General features: G+C 40.3%; 1 protein-coding gene across 1 annotated transcript in view; it reads left to right on the forward strand.

Annotated features, from left to right (window-relative positions):
- LOC124178533 (glutamate receptor ionotropic, NMDA 2B) overlaps positions 1 to 20,453 on the forward strand; it is a 2,057,245-nt gene that overhangs the window by 179,311 nt on the left and 1,857,481 nt on the right. The window contains exon 3 of the mRNA XM_046561964.1: positions 6,678 to 6,849. Within this exon, the coding sequence (XP_046417920.1) occupies positions 6,678 to 6,849 (172 nt within the window). The remainder of the gene's footprint in view (positions 1 to 6,677; positions 6,850 to 20,453) is intronic.

A 20,453-nucleotide genomic window follows, 5' to 3' on the forward strand; every position in this document is an offset into this window, starting at 1 on the left:
AATTCTCCCACAATTCGTATGGTAATCTTGTAGTCTCTTTCCTGTCCTCCTATTTCCATCTGGCCTGATTCCACTTATTATTACCTCATTCAGCTAATTCTATTTCCCAATATCCCGAATACTCACACCTTTCCTGTAGCCCCATTTTCTGTCTCAAACACACTTCAACTCCAACGTTTATTTCTCATTTTCTATTCCTACGTCCAACAAACTCATTTTCTCATTTCAAATCCCAATTTTATCTATTCCAAAATCCACTTCGTTTACACATTTACACTTCTCAATAGTCTGATAAATCATCTACGTATTCAATTAAATCTTCTCCGTCTCATTTATTGCTGCATCCTTTTTTTCCCAAGCCAAGGGCATTGACGAGAACGGTGGGGACAAAGAAACTCAAAACAACATCTTGGGTGGGTACAGAGACGTATTGATACCCGCTCGTTAATACAAACCCCTCTATCCCGTGACATAATTATGAAAATGCCTTTTTCTAAATTATCAAAAAATTCTCTAAAATTGTATTTTCTATTTTTAACATTCTAAGACCAGGCCTGCGATGAGCCAATGCTTTCAATATTTTTTATAGCACATTTAATTTTTTTATAACAACTAAAATGTTATTGAAGGTTGAAGTTCGGTGAAATTTCAATAATATCAAGTTTTTCGTCTTTATAATGACTAAAAAACATGTGATCAGAAATTGTATTCTGTAAAATTTAGATTATGGTGATATGTCCTGAAAAAATGTTCATTCTTCTACGATGAAAGTGTATGCGCACTGCTGCAAAAGTTCCTTAAAATGTCAGGTTCGTTTCGGAGATAACTCATTTGAAGTTATTTGCTAGCAATTATTCTGCTAGGAAATGTTGATTAGAGGGCACTTTGCAGCGATTCACCTCTGCAAATTTTGATAGTAGTAGTACGGTGGTGTGAGTCGCAGGGTTTGAAGTGTATCAAATTGCAGGTGAGAGATTTAGTGCGTAAAATAATTTCCATGAAGATTAAATTTTCATTTCCCTTTTATTCTGTTCAATAGAGGAAAACATTAGTAGATCATATCATATCTCGTCGGTCTTTGTTGTATTACACAAGTGTTGATTACTATTTTCCGATGTTTTTCTTTGTTTTTTAAAGGATGTCTGTTGAAAACTGAGCACTGTCATGATTGACATTTTTTAAGGTTAGTTAACGTGACCCCACATATTCTTGTGCCTAGAATTGCGCCGACAATTCGCTAGATACTTTGCCGCATATAATTGTGCAAAGGCGTTTCCGATAAAAAGTTGAATAATTGTTCGTACAATATTCTGAAGATCAGGTAAAACAACGTGTCAAATTGCGATAAAACTTATCAGAGTGCTTACTCTGTTGCTCTCCAATGAAAAACAAGAACGAAAATTGAAAATCAGACCGAAATGGCTGACAAAAATTGATGAATAGTTCGAATAAAATCCAAAATAGATATAAAGAAAGAATACATACTGTAACGTTCTTAGACGTTACGGAAATAAAATAAGGATTCGTAAGTTCAATTAACGAGACAAAATCAAAGGCGTCAATAAAATGCTGAGAAAAAGCTTTAATGGCAGGGAACGTGTTTCTAGTTTAAATTTTTAAATACATAAGAGGTTTATAAACTTCTTTTATCTATGATGACTACTAGATCATTAAAAGGGGGTAAGACGGGTGATTTCACCCTTTGTAACAATACATTAACATCTTACATTCGATTCAAAATATTCTAATAAGCTGCCATCGGCAAGTAAAGTTCATGCAGAATTAATGTTTATTTCTTCTGAACTTGACTGAATGGACTAATGCACTAATGAAAGCTTTCGCGAGCATTTTATGATAGTCAAATCACAATACCAGGTGACTAGCTAAACTTTACTCGCGATTGTTGACAGTACAGCTGTTATTTTTAGGTAAATAAAGTACTCGTATTATCAGGATGGCTCTGTTATAAGTAGATATTATATTGTATTATATATCACAGGTAGAATTACAAAAGGAAGTGAAGTGTGTTCGCTTCTAGTATGTTACGCGAAAGAAGCTACATTCATCATAGCCAATCGTGGTCACGCGCTGAGGCGCCAATTTGAATATATTTCTCTGTTAGCGTCGTCTTATTTCTGACACTCCCACTACGACATAATATAGAAATATGCTTATTTTAATACTTTTGTTATACATAATAAACCTTGGTTCATGTACTTATGCTTATGTCATCTCAGTCTTTTATAGCTTTGATTACTCCTATCATTTCCTTTATTTTATGAAACTTTGGTTTGGCTAAAGCTTTTGTAAGTATATCAGCTTCTTGATTATCTGTGCTAACGTATTCTACTGTAAAGACCTTTTCTTCTAATTTTTCTCTAATGAAATGGTATTGTACATCGATATGTTTAGTTCTCTTATGAAATTCAGGGTTCTTAATGAGTTTGATTGCGCTCTTATTGTCTACGTACAGAATAGGTGTCTTAGTATAGTTACTGGTTAGTTCTGCGACTAGTTTTGTACTCCATATAATTTCTTTTACGGCTTGGCATGCCGCCATGTACTCTGATTCTGCTGTCGATAACGCAACCGACCTTTGCTTTCTAGACCCCCAGATTACAGGATTGTCGTTTAATTTCAGTATGTACCCAGTAGTAGATCGTCGAGTTTTCGAGTCACCTGCAAAGTCTGCGTCGCTGTAAGCACACAACTGATTATTCATAATACTAGTTTTAAACTTAATCCCGTGATTTACCGTCCCTTTTATATATTTCAGAATTCGTTTTACACATTGCCAGTGTATCTTCCTAGGATTTTCTGCATATTGGCTGACGATACTCGTAGCGTAGGCTATATCCGGCCTGGTTACCATTGCCAAAAACATCAAGCTGCCCACAGCTTCTCTGTAGGGAGCGTTTATGGGCATCCCATCATCTTCATTTTTGTATATGGACAAGTCTTGGTGTTGATCTATAGGTATCCCAACAGCATTCGCTTCATCCATGTGGAATCTCTTTAAGATTTGGTTCGTGTATTGTTGTTGATGCGCCAGGATTGATCCGTCCGGTAGTCGATCAATTTGTATTCCCAAGAAATAATCCAAGTTTCCTTCTTTGATTTCCAATTCTTCTTTCAGGCAGGTTAGAAATTCGTTTAGAATTGCATCGTCTTTCGCCGCTATTGCCCCATCATCCACGTAGATTGCCAGTATTAGCTTACTATCTTTTCTGATAAACACGCATGGATCTGCCTCTGTGACCTTCATCTCGAATTTCCTTAGTATGGAGGTAAATTGTTTGTTCCAGCACCTGGAAGCCTGTTTTAGTCCATACAGACTCCTTTTTAGCATACATACTTTATTAGTACCATTTTCAAAACCATTTGGTTGTTCCATATAGATCTTTTCTTCTAAATTTCCGTAAAGAAATGCAGTTTTTACGTCAAATTGTCTCAGTTTCAGCTTCTGAGATGTTGCCAATGATAGAATAATTCTTATGGAGTCATACCTTACAACCGGGCTGAATGTCTCTGTGTAGTCCTGCCCTGCTTTCTGATTGCATCCCTTCACAACTAGTCGTGCTTTGTGTCTGTCAAGTTCTCCATTTGGTTTCAGTTTAGTTTTATAGATCCATCGATTCTTCAGGATTGTCGTATTTGGTGGAGGTGTGACTAATGTCCATGTCTTATTCTTGTTATGCGCTTCTATTTCCTCCGCCATAGCCTTTTTCCATTTTTTTGATTCTTTGCCAGCTATCGCTTCCTCATAATCAAAGGGCTCTCCGCAGTTAGCTAGAAACAGAGAATCAAATTCAAATTCGCCATACCTTTTCGGTGGTTGTAGATTCCCTCTGTTTCTCAAACGATATTGTTCAGTCGGTTCTTCTTGGGTAGCATTGTCGGGATCTTCGTAGCTTGAGGAGCCTGAATCGTGTTCAGATTCATCCTCATTCTCTCTCTCTTCGTTGTGTTCATCTTCTTCGTCTTCTCTGTTCTCTTCGTTTTCTTCGTCTTCTTTGTTCTCTTCGTTTTCTTCTGGATCTTTCATGTCTGTCAACTCCCACTGTTTTTCTGCTTGTTTGCTCTGTTCATCATTCGTAGGGCTCTTTTCATTTTTGAAGATCAAGTGTATGTGAGTTTCTATCTTTCTGGTCTTTGTGAAGTGTACTTTATATCCTTTTGTACATTCATCATAGCCTACAAATGTTCCTGGTTTTGCCTTGGCATCCCATTTTCTCCTCATTTCCTTGGGGATGTTGACGTAGACTTCTGTTCCAAATATTTTGAGAAATTTTATGTCCATTTCTTTGTCGAACCATAGCTCGTAAGGAGTTTTCTCTTCTGTTCTGCTTTTTCCTGTTCTGTTTAGTACAAAGACTGCGGTGTTGACCGCTTCCGCCCATAATGACTTTGGTAAACTTTTTCCTTGTAACATTGTTCTAGCTGCTTCGACTATTGTCCGGTTTTCTCTTTCTACTCTCCCGTTTTGTTGTGGACAGTATGCCACTGATTTTTCATGCTTAATTCCAAGTTGGTTGAGCAATTCCGAGACCTGCTTGTTCACATACTCCAATCCATTGTCTGTTCTTAATGTATTCAACTCGCAGCCCGTTTCTTTCTTCATTCTCTCGATGAAATTCTTCAAACAATCCAACACTTCCGTCTTCCTTTTCAGAAAATATATCTTTCTGTAGTTCGAAAAATCATCTTTGAACAGAAGGAAATACTTTGATCCTCCCAGTGAGTCTTCTTCCATCGGTCCGCATAGATCTGAGTGAACCAGGTCTCCAATTTTCTTTGAAACGCTTTTACTTTCTTTCAGCGGTTGTCTATGTGATTTTCCCAGTGCACATTGGTCGCAAAATGGGTTTACTTTGTCCTTTATTTCTATTCCTTGTTTTTTTAGCACTTGTCTGACATGTTGATAGTTTTGATGAGCCAGTCTTTCGTGCCATACTTGTATTTCGCTTTTTGTATTTCCTGCGACGTTGACTTCCTTACTCAAAAGATTTAATTTAGGTTCTATTACTTTGAAATCCATTTTATAAAGTTTTTCGATTCGTGAGCTAAGCGCTATTGTTTCTTCGTTTCTCATCAGTGTGCATTTATTTCCATCTGATCTCATTGTGAGACCCTTGGATAATGCAGCGCTCATTGAGAATAGATTAAATTGTAATTTAGGTACATATAATACATTCGATAAGTACCTGCACTTCCAGCTCTTTCCGTCGTACGCCTGTACGTCGATGTTGCCTTTTCCTTGTGCTTTTATTATTTCTCCATTTCCTGTCTTGATGCCAACTGGTTCCTTCAGCTCTTCGTAATCAGTCATCCACTCTTTTCTTCCGGTCATGTGGTTGCTCGCCCCCGAGTCAAATATCCAAGCGTCGCTTTCCACACTCTCCGACGGCAAGGATAATAGTTCTAGCCCGACTAAAGCATCGCCTCTTGGTGGGTTTTTCTTCTTACCTCTCAGCCATGCAGGCCTTTCTTCCTCCGGCTTGTTGTACCAGCAATCTTGTTTCCAGTGGCCCGTTTTCTTGCATTTGTGGCACACCCCTGGTTTCTTGGATGTCTCTTTCTTTTCATCATCTCGCTTTTGTTTCTGAAGATTATAAGTTTTAGCAGCAAGAGCACTATTTTGCTCGTCATGTAGTTTAGATCTCATTTCTTCTATCGCTAATCTTGATGCTAACTTCTCAATTGTTCTTTCTATTTCTGCAGTTGACTCCCATGCAGCTACAAAGTGATCGTATTGGTGCGGTAACGTCATTATTATTTTTGTTATTACCATACTATCTGATACTTTTTCTCCTACTGACTGTAATTTATGGCGCAAGTCCATTATTTTAGCTATGTGAGTCGATATATCATCTCCTGGCTCTTTGTTAAGACTGAACCATTTTTGTTGCATTAGATGTATGCTTGTTTGTGTTTTATTCTCATATATCTGATGCAGCTTATCCCACATCTCTTTTGACGAGGTGCAGTTTGTTAAGTGTAACATGGTTTGCTCACCTGTATTCAGAACAATTATTTTTTGCCCTTTACCATCAAGTTTAGTCCAATTTCTAAGCTCCTTCACGTACTGTGCCTTGATTTCTGGCGGCGCTCCTTCTGCTGGAGTTTCTGGTTTTTCCGCTGTTCCGTTGACGACTTCCCATCCTTCATTACTCATAAGCATTACTTTGATCTGGAATTTCCACAGGTTCCAATCTTCTGCCTTTTCAAGCTTATTTATTTTGGTTTGTTCTTGATCCATTTTATCTTGGTCTTTTCTTCGCACTTCGCACGCGGCTGGCTAACCTCAAAAATGTCTCGTTGCGTTTTTCGACTTTTGCTTTGTATTTAGCACTTTTCTACTTTTAACCTTTTATCGCGAGCGTATCCTGGGCCCATAACCTGTTATTTTTAGGTAAATAAAGTACTCGTATTATCAGGATGGCTCTGTTATAAGTAGATATTATATTGTATTATATATCACAGGTAGAATTACAAAAGGAAGTGAAGTGTGTTCGCTTCTAGTATGTTACGCGAAAGAAGCTACATTCATCATAGCCAATCGTGGTCACGCGCTGAGGCGCCAATTTGAATATATTTCTCTGTTAGCGTCGTCTTATTTCTGACAACAGCAAACAATTAGCTCTGTCCATTTTAAAAAAACGGCCGAATTTTTTTAGGTGGGGATGATTGTCCCTTACAAATCTTTTGGGACAAGAGAATACACCAGAGCGATAACGTCAGCCTTAACTTCACTGCAAAGAAGTACAAGAGGACCGAAACTGGGGCTGTTCCAACGATATGACATTCGTGTCAGGATTGCGATGAAGCCACTGACACCGAGTCCAATAGGTAAGTCAAACACCATTGTAATGATAGAACAATAAGAATTTATCCCTGTTTGTCTAAGAACACTCACAGACTTCATACAGGAACCGTGTAGTAAAACTTACCTTTTTCCTATTCTTTGCGTGAATTACTCGGAACAAAAATGCATGCTAGATTTACACACGAAACTTTGTGAATGCTATGTTACCTTCTAAGCTCATGAAACGCTTAGGAACGTGGGAGTTTTCACACTATAGTTGTGACTGACGGTTGCATCTTGTATGAATGAATTCAGTGTTTGCGATATTAGGATGTATGATAAGTTGCTGGTATTTTAATGAAATTTGAACTACAATAGTGAAACAAATCTGAGATGACGAAATCTTTTAAAGTTTCACCGATTACAGGAGAATTAGCTAGAAGTCCAACTCTACCTTTGCAAGATCAGTAATCATTTTGCGAAACCAAGAAGAGCAAAATTGTTTCGCACCTTAAATAAGTTTTGAAACAATATATTTATCATAAAATAATGAGTCCTGTTTTGTAAAGTCTTCAATTCCCTACAAAAATGTGCCTGAATTTTCGTACGATGCATCGTTAGCTAGTGATAAAAATCAAAAGGAGCAAAATCGGTTTTTTCCGTGTTATTCTTATGGAAAATAAAACAGCGCAGTAGTGTTATATTCCAGCCGATAATTATGGCTGTACCCTCTCTGTACCGTAACCTACCGACGTGCAATTACCATAAGAGAGCACACGTGCTCATACCATAGCCTTTGAGATCCATATAGATTTAGATTTTGATACCATCTTGGTGTGCAATGATCTCGCACCGACAATCGTTCATGTATCATTTTTATTTCTTTACTTTACATCTTCAATTTCAACTCACACATAGACCATATGGGTCTACAATCGAAATTCACCGAACTCAGGTTCACGAACTCTCACTGACCAAACTTAAGGAACGTGAGAAAAGGCAAGACGAGCAGTTCACAAAGTATTATTCTTAGAATTCAAATATGCATTCTTGCAACTAACTATCTTGTCAGCATTGCACCGATTGCCCTCTTCAAGACCAATCATCTTGCACTGACGTACCCAAAAACCAATCTGGAGTCTCTTCCAGATCTCCCACTATTCAAGATCCTTTTCGAACCAGACAGCTGCAAATTAGAATCACTTCAGACATCAAAAGAAACAGAACCGATTTAGAGTTCAAAACCATTGCACACCTCGAAATCAAAAAACGTCATAGACCATTCTGCCATTTAGCTCTCATATTCAAAAGCTCCGAACTTTAGTACGCTGACCAAGTGAATAATAATCGAAAAACCGTATTTCGAAAATCAATGTAAAGACCATATTATTAATAATAATTGTGTATTTTAAACTAAAGTGTGTGTCGATCGATTTATTCAAATCACGCATAGTGATAGCTGGCAAGATCCACGACAAAGTTCCAGATCGAGACAGACTGAAAACCACGCCGTGAATAAAGGATTTCTCTCGACGTTCGTCCCAGAACGTAACAGTAGCAATCTCTCAATGCTAATATCAAGAGCTCAAATTCTAACATGCGTATTTTGATGCCAGAATGAAACTTCTGAACCTGTTTCAAAGAAGGAAGACAAGTTGTTTTATTTTGTCGACACATCCTAATATACCGGGATAATCTCTTGAAACTTAGAAATCAACTGCGCATGCGCCAAATAATTCAATCTCATTGGTCGGCGAAATCTTCCCGCAGTGATATTTTTGACTGCGAAGCAGGTAGACAACATATACAAAATGTGGCAGTGCTGTGAATCTCTCGCGCGTAAAGTAGCGGATAGAGATTATCTTATTATTAATTTTTGATTAGCGTAAATTGTTTAAGAAGAATAGTATCGTTCGGTAATACCTTGGAAGTTAGATGTGGAAGGTAATTAACAATTGTGAGCCTGGACAAACTAAAGCGGGTAAGTAAAAATTATGTGAATATAGAAAGTGGTCTTCCTCTTCGAGACACAACTTTGTAAGAATGTCTGTAAGTGTGTTTACATTTTGGAATCTTACGCTTCTTGGTGCGAAGCTCGTAAGACAGTCAATGACCGTCTAATATTGAAATGCGGATATGCATCATCAATATTAATATTAATCACGAGGCAATTTTCATTTTGTGAAACGTATATAATTTTTTAACAACTGGTAAATTCGAAAAATTAACGACGGAGCCAGGAATCGAACCTGGTGTTTTACCGGAGCCTTACTCCACTAGACCACCTAGCCGCCCTGACTCTGATGTCGTTAATTCCTCTCATCACCAGTAAGTTCAAATTTGTTTTCTTGTGCTGTAATAGTATGTGTGAATATAGAAAGTGTTCTTCCTCTTCGAGACACAACTTTGTAAGAATGTCTGTAAGTGTGTTTACATTTTGGAATCTTACGCTTTTTGGTGCGATTATGTTTATTAAATTAAAATTAAATAAAATTAAAATTAAATTATGTTTATTGTAAAAAGATTCTTTATTTACATGAAATTAAGAATAAATGGATTGTTGAAACCCAGTAGAAGTAATCTCGGAAGTAGATTTGTTACAGAGCAGTGCTCCGAAAGGCTGTAATTAGTACTGATGAACAAGAAATAAACAAATAAACTCAGTAACAAAAAATAAAAAAAATTGTTATTTAACCGATGCTGCTAATTCGCTTTACTGAGGAATCACTCCGTATACTACTGTAATCCAAATAGTATTATTGGCCAGCATTATTTTTCAAATTTGATACCATTCCATTTTGATATTTTATTTTCAATCTTACTTTTACTCTTTTTTGCATTGAATTATGAATAGTGTTTTAAATCATGTATTAGATTCTAGGGATAAATATTACTAGGCAAACTGAACCAATCCAAAACTACCAAGGTTAGATAACTTCAGTTGGAAATGCCTTTAAAGTTAATTTTAGTTGACGGTGTCATCTGAGTAGTTAGTTGCCGCCATCAAACGTGCTAGAGTCTCGTTCAATTCCAGCAAATTCTAAAGAATGCATTCACTTTAGTAGTAGACGTCGCCATGCAAATAATCACATGTTCTACAATAGAATTTACTTGCTCACTAACTTTTTTATTATTAATCTGGATCAGAGAGTTATCCAGAAACTTATCGGAAGCTTGAAACCAGATTCAAATTTACATTCTTAAAGGGGTCCTACGCTGAGACTAAAAGTTTGGGAATCTCTATTTCTTGTAATTATTTCTGCATTTCATGTTAGCACTGTCTGCAACAGAAAAAAATCTCTTCCGGGTGTTGGAAATGGAACCTGCAACACAGAAGTTATCTAGTAGCACAAAGTGAAAATCACATTAATTTATTGATCGGAACGAATACATTGACTATAAATTATTATTAAATCTTGTTGAATTAATAGAAAGTTTTCGTCTCTTGAGCACCTGATGTAAGAATGTATGTAGATGAATGTTTACATGTTGGAATCTTACGCTTCCGATGGGAAGCACACGCAGTATGGTCAAAGCCGTCAAATAAATGATATGCGGATGTGCAGTATCATTAGTTACGAGAAAATTCATTGTTGGAAGATATAAATTTAAAAAATTGGTGATTTCGAAAAATTAACGACGGAGCCAGGAATCGAACCTGGTATCTAGAGATGCTTGACCGGAGCCTTACTCCACTAGACCACCTTGTTGAATTAAATTCGGGAAAAAAGGGGTTCACGATTGTGTTACAAATAGTGAAATATTCAATTTTCTTGAATGATCGGTTTAATGTCTCTATTTTTCAAAACTCAGAAAATGTAATATTACCTCCTGAAATTACGAGAGAACAAGAGAGGTACTTAGAAGATATGTTTCACCCGATTTGAAATTGAAAGAAACCCTAATACCTACAACTTCTTTCGCCAACCAACAAAATCGCTGATAATTTCTGTTCGTGTGATGAATTGGATAGGAGGAGCAGATATCAGTAACTAACAGAGATGTAATTATTTTGGCTGTATTTCCTGTCAGTAGAAAAATTTTTTATTGTTATTTCTAATGTATGATATTGTTGATGTATGTACTATACATTTATATTGTACACACATATATCTACACTCTGTAATGTATACTGACATTGAGGAAACCGAATCTGACCTACACGTATGTATTCTAATACCGAGTGAGTGTGTGAGAAGCAAGAGTGTTGTTTTTCTGTACACAGAGTCGAAGAGAGTCGAAAACAAGATCGCAGACAAAGCGCCACGAATGTCAGGTGTTGTCCCAAATATTCGAATATTAACTTAACGTATTTCTATATAATAAATATACTAATAGAATTATTGGAGTCTCGTTTTTTCCCAGCCATTCTAACAGATATAATAAAAATGATTGAATCAACTGCTCCCACCTACCTGTTTCGTTTCTTACAAGCACCCAACATTTAAACAGATTTCTTATTTCAATCGAATGAAACGAATTTTCAAAGAGTATAGGCATTGAATGCTGATCGTTCCTGGAATAATCAACTGTCCGACCTGATGGCAAATGCTTTCCAAACCTTTTCGAGTCACTACCACAATTATATAAGATTCTAATCTCTGAAATTCATATCAACTGCATTGCCGCCAGAAACACAGTTTGACAGATGAAACTCGAGGGTACCAGCCTGCACGAACAACCGATAAAACTCGCGCAAGCGCAGTTGATTTTCAAGTTTCAAGAGATTGTTCCGGTACATATATATATCTCTATATTATAAAGATATCTCGCCGCTGCCGCCGTCACCGCGATGTCAAGAATCCAGCTTTTCCATCGACCACCCGCCCATCCCTTCACTATTTCTCTCGCCCCGCCTGCCCCTAGGATATCCCGCTGCCGCTGCTGCAGATCTTGACAGATTTAACCTCGAACCCACGTATGTACCCTTATACCTTGATAGATTCAACGTCGAACCCACATATATATGCCCTCATATCTTCACAGATTCCTTTAACCCTCCCTCCCTTACCCGCCCCGCCCACCCTCCCCCTATTCGACCCTTCACCCTTCGATCTTCGAGCTTCAATTTTTGACGTTCGACCTTCGACTATCGACCTTCGACTTTCGATTTTCGATCTTTGATTTTCAACTTTTGATCTTCGTTTCGTGGGGCGCGTCCTCTTTAACAAAAAAGAGACCGCGTATTTTTTAATTTGGTCACGATTTCCAACTCTATAAAACAAGGATCTAGGGGGTAGGAATAAGATGAAATAAATACGTATTTTGAGCCATCAGTTCTATGTTTTATTATGGCTCAGAGAGGAAAATCTTTGAGGTATGAACCTCAGAGAAAAAACCGCTCGCAAATGTTGAATTTACAATGTGTATAGGATATTGTGTGTGTGTGTGTGTGTGTGTGTGTGTTTTTTTTTTTTTTATTTAAGGGGGGGGGGAATGCTTTTACGCATTCCAGGCATAGATGTTTTCTTAGATGTTTTGCATAGGTGGACTGCATATATTATTCGCCCGGATATGTGAGACTCAACTAGCGCCATACAAAAAAAACTTGACACTAGCTACTACTCACTAAACCCTAAACCCCTTTTTCTTCTCTCCTCTGATCCCCTGCGGTACGACTGTGAAGTATTACTTCGCAGGGGGAGGTTTAGCTGCTGCTCTTCCTTCTGGTAGCTAAGGTGTTATTTCTTCCTTCCTTCCTTCTAGATCTTGTTTTCTGTTCTTCTTCCTTCAATGGAACGCAACTCTGTAAGCACTTCGGTAGCAAACGTGCATGTGGCGTTCCAGGCAGCTTCGGTTGACAGCATTTCTTCTACTATTGACTCTGGTGTGATTCTCTTGTTCAGGATCTTCTCTAACTCATCACGCTGAGGGATAAAACGAGGGCACTCAAAAAAAACGTGCTCTGCATTTTCAGCAACTCTTGGGCAGGCCGGGCACTCTGGAGAATCATCATGCTTAAAGCGATGGAGATATGCCCGGAAACAGCCGTGTCCTGACAGCATCTGTGTCAAATAGTAGTTGACCTCGCCGTGATTCCGGCCCAGCCAAACGTCAATCCTTGGTATAAGTCGATATGTCCATCTTCCCTTTTCTGCAGCATCCCATAGTTGTTGCCATCTTGCAATACTATATCGTCGCTCTTCAGTTCTCAGATCTTCAGCGCTCAGTGTAGATGACCTCTTTCGGTGGTATAGGTTCCGTCTTTCCTCAGCGAGAACTCTAAGAGGCAGAGTTCCAGAAATGACGCACACTGCTTCCTCGGATATTGTGCGAAAGGCGCTTGCAACTCTTAGTGCACTTAATCGGTAAACCGGTCCGGCTTTCCTCCATGATTCTTGGGTCTCCAGCGCGTCTGCCCAAACGGATATTCCATATGTGAGCACTGATGTGACTACTGAAGACAACAATAGTCTCCTGCTCTGCTTCGGGCCTCCAACATTCGGCATCAGTCTTGATAGACTGGTTACCACCGCTGATGCTTTAGCACTTACGTGTTCGACCTGTTGCTTAAAGTTCAGTCGGGCATCAAGCATCACTCCCAGATATCGGATAAATGGTTGCGATGTGATCTCATGCTCGCCGACATTCAGCTTGATGTTTTCGACAATCTTTCTGCTGGTGATGAGCACCGCTTCAGTTTTGTGCTTGGCTAGCTCCAAGTTCATCATATCCATCCAACGGTTGATCCGGCTAAATGTGATATCAAAGGCCAGATTTATTTCTTCCAGATGTTTCGCGACAATCACCACGGCTACATCATCGGCATATGCTACCAGTTTGACTTCTTTTGGCACTGCTATTTTCAGGAGACCATCGTACATGACGTTCCATAGTAGCGGGCCTAGGACTGAGCCTTGTGGCACACCACCGGTAATATTATACTCCTTAGGACCACTCTGTGTGTCATATCTAAGGACCCTGCTCGTGAAGTAGCTTGCTACCATCCTACACAGGTATCCTGGAACTTGTTTCTCTTCGAGGGCCCGCATGATGCAGTCCCAATTGGCGGAGTTGAAAGCATTCTTGATGTCCAATGCTGCTACCAAACAGTACTTTTTTGTACCACGTCTCCATCTCTTTCCGGCTATCGCTTCCTTGGCTGTATTGACAACCAGGTCGATAGCATCCAGGGTTGATCGTCCTTTCCAGAAACCATACTGATTTTCTGATAGGAGTGGATCGACTACAGCGTCTATTCTCTGGTGGATGATTCGTTCTAATATCTTAACCGCCGTGTCTAGCATGCAGAGTGGGCGGTAAGATGATGGCTCGTCTGGTGGCTTTTTTCCTTTGGGAAGCAGTACTAGTCTCTGTTGCTTCCATCTTCGAGGAAAGATCCCTTCTTTGAGACATGAGTCGTAGGTCTCTAAGAATAATTTTGGCGCTGCTTTAATAGATGTTTTTAGTGCAATATTTGGGATCCCATCCAATCCCGGCGCCTTGTTATTCCCTACGCGATTGCATGCCTCCATCAGTTCTTCTTCTGTGATAGGTGGAATGTCTTCAGAATTAATCTGCAGTGATGAATATATAAACTCACGTTGCCGCGGAAACAGCGTTGAGACGATCCTCTCTAGGAGCTGTGGACACGTAGGTGACGGTATTGGCTGGTATTTCAGGTGGGTCATGACCACCTTATACGGTCTGCCCCATGGGTCCCTTTCTACTTCTTCGACAAGTTCCTTCCAGCAGCGTTTTTTGCTATCTTTGATGGCCTTGTTCAGTTCTCGGCGGGCCTTTTTGTACTCCGCGACCAGCTCCACCGAGTTAGGTCTTCGATAGCCACGTTGCGATGTTCTTCTTTTCTTGAGACAAGCTGTTCTGAGGGCGCTAATCTGATCATTCCACCAATGCACCGAAGGTCTTTGATTTATACCACGCTTACGAGGCATGCAGGTGTCACACGCCTGGGTGATTTTCGTCATTAGGTTCTTCGTCTTCTCCTCAGCATCTCCTGTGATGGTCGAGTCCTTGTCTAATGCTACTACCAAAGCTTCCGAGTCAAAGTCTTTTACTTTCCATCCAACTGCATTAGTTTGTCTAGTTGCTCTTCGAGGGTTCCGACCAGCCGATATTTCCCAAAGTATTGCATTGTGGTCGCTGGCGGTGTAGGTGTTCAGAACTGTCCAAGAATAGCTTCCTCTCAATAGACTGCTGCTGACGAATGTGAGGTCTATTATCGAACTAGCCTCTCCCTTGGTGTATGTTGGTGTTTCGCCAATGTTAAGGAGAACTACGTCCAGCGTGGCCATTGCTTCAAGTAATGCTTTACCTCGCGCATTGGTCTGCTTGCTGCCCCAGTCTACCGCCCAGGAGTTGAAGTCTCCGGCTATTGCTACTGGGTAGTACTGCTTTGCATCCTCAGTAAGTCGATCCAGGAATTCTGTGAAATCAGCCATGGAGAGGCTAGGTGGTGCATAGCAGCTATAAAAGCGGATACCGTTAACAGATGCTGCTACAAAGCCGTTGCTATTATTGCTCACTACGCTCTGGAAAGGAAATTTGCCACAGGACCAGATGACAGCTTTGGTGGTGCTGTCAGATTCCCAAGGTTGGTTATTCAGGTGTCTGTACGGCTCTGCTATTAGTGCTAAGTCTAGCTGTAGTTGACGCACGGTCTGCATAAGCAGGCCATGCGCAGTCTCACAATGATTGAGGTTGAGCTGTAATATCTTCATTATTTCTTGCTTGTCTTCTTCTGAAGCGCCTCTTGGAATACCGGGCATCTATATGTGCCGGCATGGTGAGCAGCAACTTCTTCGCTATTCTTCTCAGCGCATAATACACATTTGGCTGGATTTTTACAGTCCGCAATTTTGTGTCCTTCTTCTCCGCATCTTATGCAGTGCTTAGACCGGTCAACTTTGCCCTTACACTGGGATCCAATGTGCCCGAAGTGCCAACATTTATAACATTGAACCGGTCTCATCGTCGCTCTTATTCGGCAGTTAACCCAACCGATTCGGATCTTGCCGTTTCCATCCAGTAGTTTTCGTGCTGTTGTCGCTGGTAGCGTCACTGTAGCCATCTGCGTACCTCTAAAGGCATTACGGATCTTTATTGCCTCTAGTGGTATCTCGCCAGCTTCCGGTTTCAGGGCGGCCTGGATATCTTCCTTCGTCGTGGTGTCATCGATGTCTCGAATCTCGATTGTCTCCTGTGGCCCTTTGCAGACTACTTTGGCGTCTTCTTGGAGGATGCCCGCAATGGCCTTCTGTAAGGCTTGGCCTTTGTCGGTGCTCTTCCTCGAGAGCGTAATCAACATGTCTCCGGCGTTGGTCTTGTGTACTTTGTCGACCGTATCACGGACCTGGTCTTCAGGAACGTCCTGTTTAATACGCCGCAATATCTCGGCATACTTCGCCTTGTCTGCTGGGCGGATGATCAGTGCGTCAGGCCTGATCCATTTGTGCGGTTTTTTCCGCTTAGGCTCCGGCCTGGTCTTCTTTAGAGACTCTTTTAGGAGCTGCTCTTTGGCTAGCCTCCTTTTCTCTTTCTTCGTTTGGACATCTGTCCAAACATTCGCGTCTTTTTTCTCAGCATTCTGCTTCGTCAGGTTTTTGAGAGGACTTGGTTTCAAGTCCTTCTTCTTTGTCATTCTGTTATCTGTTAAGCCCGGGGAGTTTCGGTTTTTTCTCTTGATAGACTTGATGACACTTCCACTTGTTTCTTCAGCAACAGATTCACCGTCACCATCGCCTCCGGTGTCCATTGATTCTCCTTCAATCTCCACAGCAGGTGGACTGTTTTTCTCCGGAGTAAGACGAGGAGTGAGTCGTCGAGACGACTGCCACTCTTCGTCCAGTGTTTTAAATCTGCGAAGGGCGGTGACTACACTGGTCGTCTTGCTCTTTATCTCCTTGTGGATGTTGACCTTTGATTTGACAAACTTATGCAATTCGCTGGTCAGCGTTTCGAGGCGTTCCAGTGCTTGCGTCCTCTTCATCTCAGCGCCTGCTTCAATCGCTGCTTGTTGGGCGTGTAACCCGTTCTCACTCATGTTTGTTTCCTTTATATTACTCATATCCTTTTAATATTACCAGCGCATCGTACGGAGAGGAGCGGGTTGTCATAACTAGGAACGGGTATACCCTCGGAGATAGTAGTACTCCTACCCCAGTTCCCTGAGGCCTAGTCGACACTTAGCCAGTCCCGGAATACACGGACGGACTAGACTCGCTCGAGGCGGTGAAGATTCCGATCTCTATCACTCACTGCGTACTTCCTGATCAAGGCCCGAAGTGGCTGGCTCCTGAACTACTGCTATAACTTACACCTCGGCAGAGCAAGCTCACATCAGCCTTAGCCGGTATCGTCGGAAACTACGATACAGGTTCCAGACACTCCCGGTGGGTCACAGCAGAGAACGATCTTCTTGTTGCAGCGTCAGATGGGATGACCTGCCCTCTTGAGGTCAGGTGGTATGACCAAGCCTTTTTAAGGGGAGTTTGTTTCACGGGGGTGTATTTTATTTAGCCCCTGCCCTCTGTACCCTGTTAACTAAGAGACTCAGTCTCCTAGTATCATCCAAGGACAGCGAGCGTTCTCCAATTCCCATGGAGACGCGCCTGGTAGCAGTTTCTCTTCTGCCGCAGGTGTGTGTGTGTGTGTGTGTGTGTGTGTGTGTGTGTGTGTGTGTGTGTGTGTATTTATATATAACGAAAGTATACAGTCGCTAAGTCTAAATAGGTCGAGCCCCCCTCTACGTCACCTTGTTTTCGTGACCGATAATGAGGGATTATCGGAGACGTATCCCGAACGATCAGTCTCGCGTAAACAAACAGGGAAGAGACAACGTAATTTTAATAGAGTGAAATATAACCTTAATTGTCGTTTCTCTATTTGCAGGTGAGGTTATCGTTAATATTATTCCTATGTACATTATGTAACGTCATTATAATTTGTTAACTAATAAATAAGGGAGTTTCTACACTCTATTTGCAGAGAAACACTTTTGGGTTATTCTTTATCAACTCCGAAAGAATCCAGAGGAACTTCCACAGGACCATTATAAAACGACAGTTTTGGTCAAAATGGCAAAAAAATTGGGATTCACATTTAAATATGTGGCATCACCCAATGACAAAAAAACAAGCATAATTGTGATGAACTCCATCACAACGCAGAACAAGGAGAAATACGCATTGCCAGATGCTGAAAAGTTTGCGAGTGTCCACGATAAACTAATAAAAACAGAGATTTATTAAAGGGTGAAAAAAAGCCTCAATCAAAGAGGTCAAGAAAGAACGGTGTGGATCACATGCACAGAAGAGATGGAAGAGGATTACTTCGACGAAGACGATAATATCCTATTCAACGACACATACCTAGAACGGATAGTGGAAACAACAACACTTGAGCCCACACAGAAGAAGGAAGATCGACTGAATCTGAAAAACGTAGCAGAGAGATTTATGGTCGAAAAATTTGTGTGTAAACACACAAATGCGAAACAATGGCTCGAAACGTTCGAAAAGGAGTGTGAGAGATTCGAAATCGACAAGGATAACAGAAAAATCGAAATGCTGCGGCTATTTTTGGACAAGCCATGCTTGGATTGGCACTCGGGAACATTAACGACGTTGACGATAGAAGCTGAATGGACTGAATGGAAGGAAAAATTCCTGGAATCATTCGCGGACAAAGGATGGAGCACCGGCGTATACGCCATATCATACAGATATAGAGAAGGCTCACTAATGGAATACGCCATGAAGAAAGAAAAACTGCTACGAGACATGGACAGCGACATGGGCGAGAGGACGCTGGTGATGCTTGTAGCAGCAGGATTGCCCGAATTTATTAGGAATAAGATAGACAGGGAAAACTGCGAGGATGCGACCAAACTACTCCACGAGCTTAGAAAATGCGAGAGCTTGGTGAGTAAGAACAGTTTTTTCAAGAAAAAAGAGGAAAGACAGGACAATAAAAAAAAATCTTTTGAAGAAAAAAAACCATGCAAGAATTGCGAAAAACTAAACAAGGGTAGTAGATACCATCCCGAGGATTCTTGCTGGTTCAAAAGGAAAAATGGAAATGAAACTAGAACAATCGGAAGCAATTCGGTGATAGAGGTAAATTTGAATGTAGAACAAAAAAACGAATAATCACACCATTGATTAAAGTAAGAATGTTATTTGTAGAAGGGAAGTTCGACGTAAACGGAACATATGACCCAGGTTCTCAAGTCTCTCTGATAAACTCAAAATTAATTAAAATAAAAGAAAAAACAGAAGATGCGAATAAAATATTCTTAAAAACAGTCAATGGTGTGACGCAAACAAAAGGTCTAGTAAGAAAGAGAAGAATACGTAGACGTATTTATTGTAGAAACCCAGGCAGCACACTTGCTTCATTCACGTAGCTGCCTGATCACAATGAAAAAGTCAATGATACATCTGGTTTTTTACATAACTGATATGTCATATGTGCCCTACAAGGTACGTTGACCTCACTGTAACGTAACTGCTACGTGAAAATTTGATGTAAAATCCACAGAACAGATGTTACGTAACATTTAGGTCTCTAAGCATTCGTCTTTGTGTGGTCCAAAGAATTGATATATCTGTTACGTAATGACGTGTACATAAATAAAATATATCGCCGTTAACATTACCGATATGTATCAACGGATCTATTCTAGTGTGTTTCAAAGTATTTGTATCCTCGTTACATAATTCGTTTTATGTAACGATTATAGACCATTGCGAACGTATTTCATATGTTCCAGCGGATCTTTTTTTGTGTGTTTCATAGAATTGATATCCTTATTACATAATTATGTTTACGTGAGCAAAATCTGCAACGTAATTATATATATGTATATATGCGCATGGTAGTAGTCTGAATGAAATTTCATACAGTCGGTAAACACTGACTACATAGGTATAACGCCTTTTAAGGTAGCTAAAAGGGAATCGCCTGTGGACACCGAGAACTATAACAGCATTCAGCATTCGAAAATTTTTGATTCCTGCTTGAATTTCGAGAGTTTCTGTCATACTGCGGCGTGCCTATCGAATCGCAATCTAAGGATGAAGAATGCAAAACAGTGACTGCAGTATTCGAAACCGTATACATATCGACGGGCCCTAATGAAAAAGAGCCAACTCGCTAGGCTGGTTAGAAAAGAGCCAACTCGCCGGGCTGGTTAGAAAACCTCGCCAGGCTGGTTAGAAAAGAGCCAACATTTCGGCGAGATAGCTATTTTCCAACCGCCCGACGAGTTGGCTCTTTTCTAACCAGCCCGGCGAGTTGGCTCTTTTTCATTAGGACCCGTCACCGGCGATACGTACGAGTATACCGGTGGTCCTAAAATGGTGTATAGTATAGTAAGTCCATAGCGGTGCGCTGTACATAAAAAATTGGACTGGAAAAGTACAAGTGAAATTGTCAGACGCATGGGAACGAAGTTGTAATGTAATATGAGGCCCCACCTTTATTTTTTACTTTACGTTATTTTTCATTGCTTTATTTTTATCACATTAGATTACAACTGCGTTATATGACTTCGTCCCTATATGTGTCTGAGAACAATTCCACTTGTTGCTTTCTATCCCAGCTTTTCGTGTGGAACACCGCTACGGGTTTACTATACTGTAATCGTATTTTTTACCACTCTAACCTCAAAATCGCGACTTCGTCT

This window comes from Neodiprion fabricii, chromosome 3 (genome assembly GCF_021155785.1).
Source record: "Neodiprion fabricii isolate iyNeoFabr1 chromosome 3, iyNeoFabr1.1, whole genome shotgun sequence".
Classification (NCBI taxonomy): domain Eukaryota; kingdom Metazoa; phylum Arthropoda; class Insecta; order Hymenoptera; family Diprionidae; genus Neodiprion; species Neodiprion fabricii.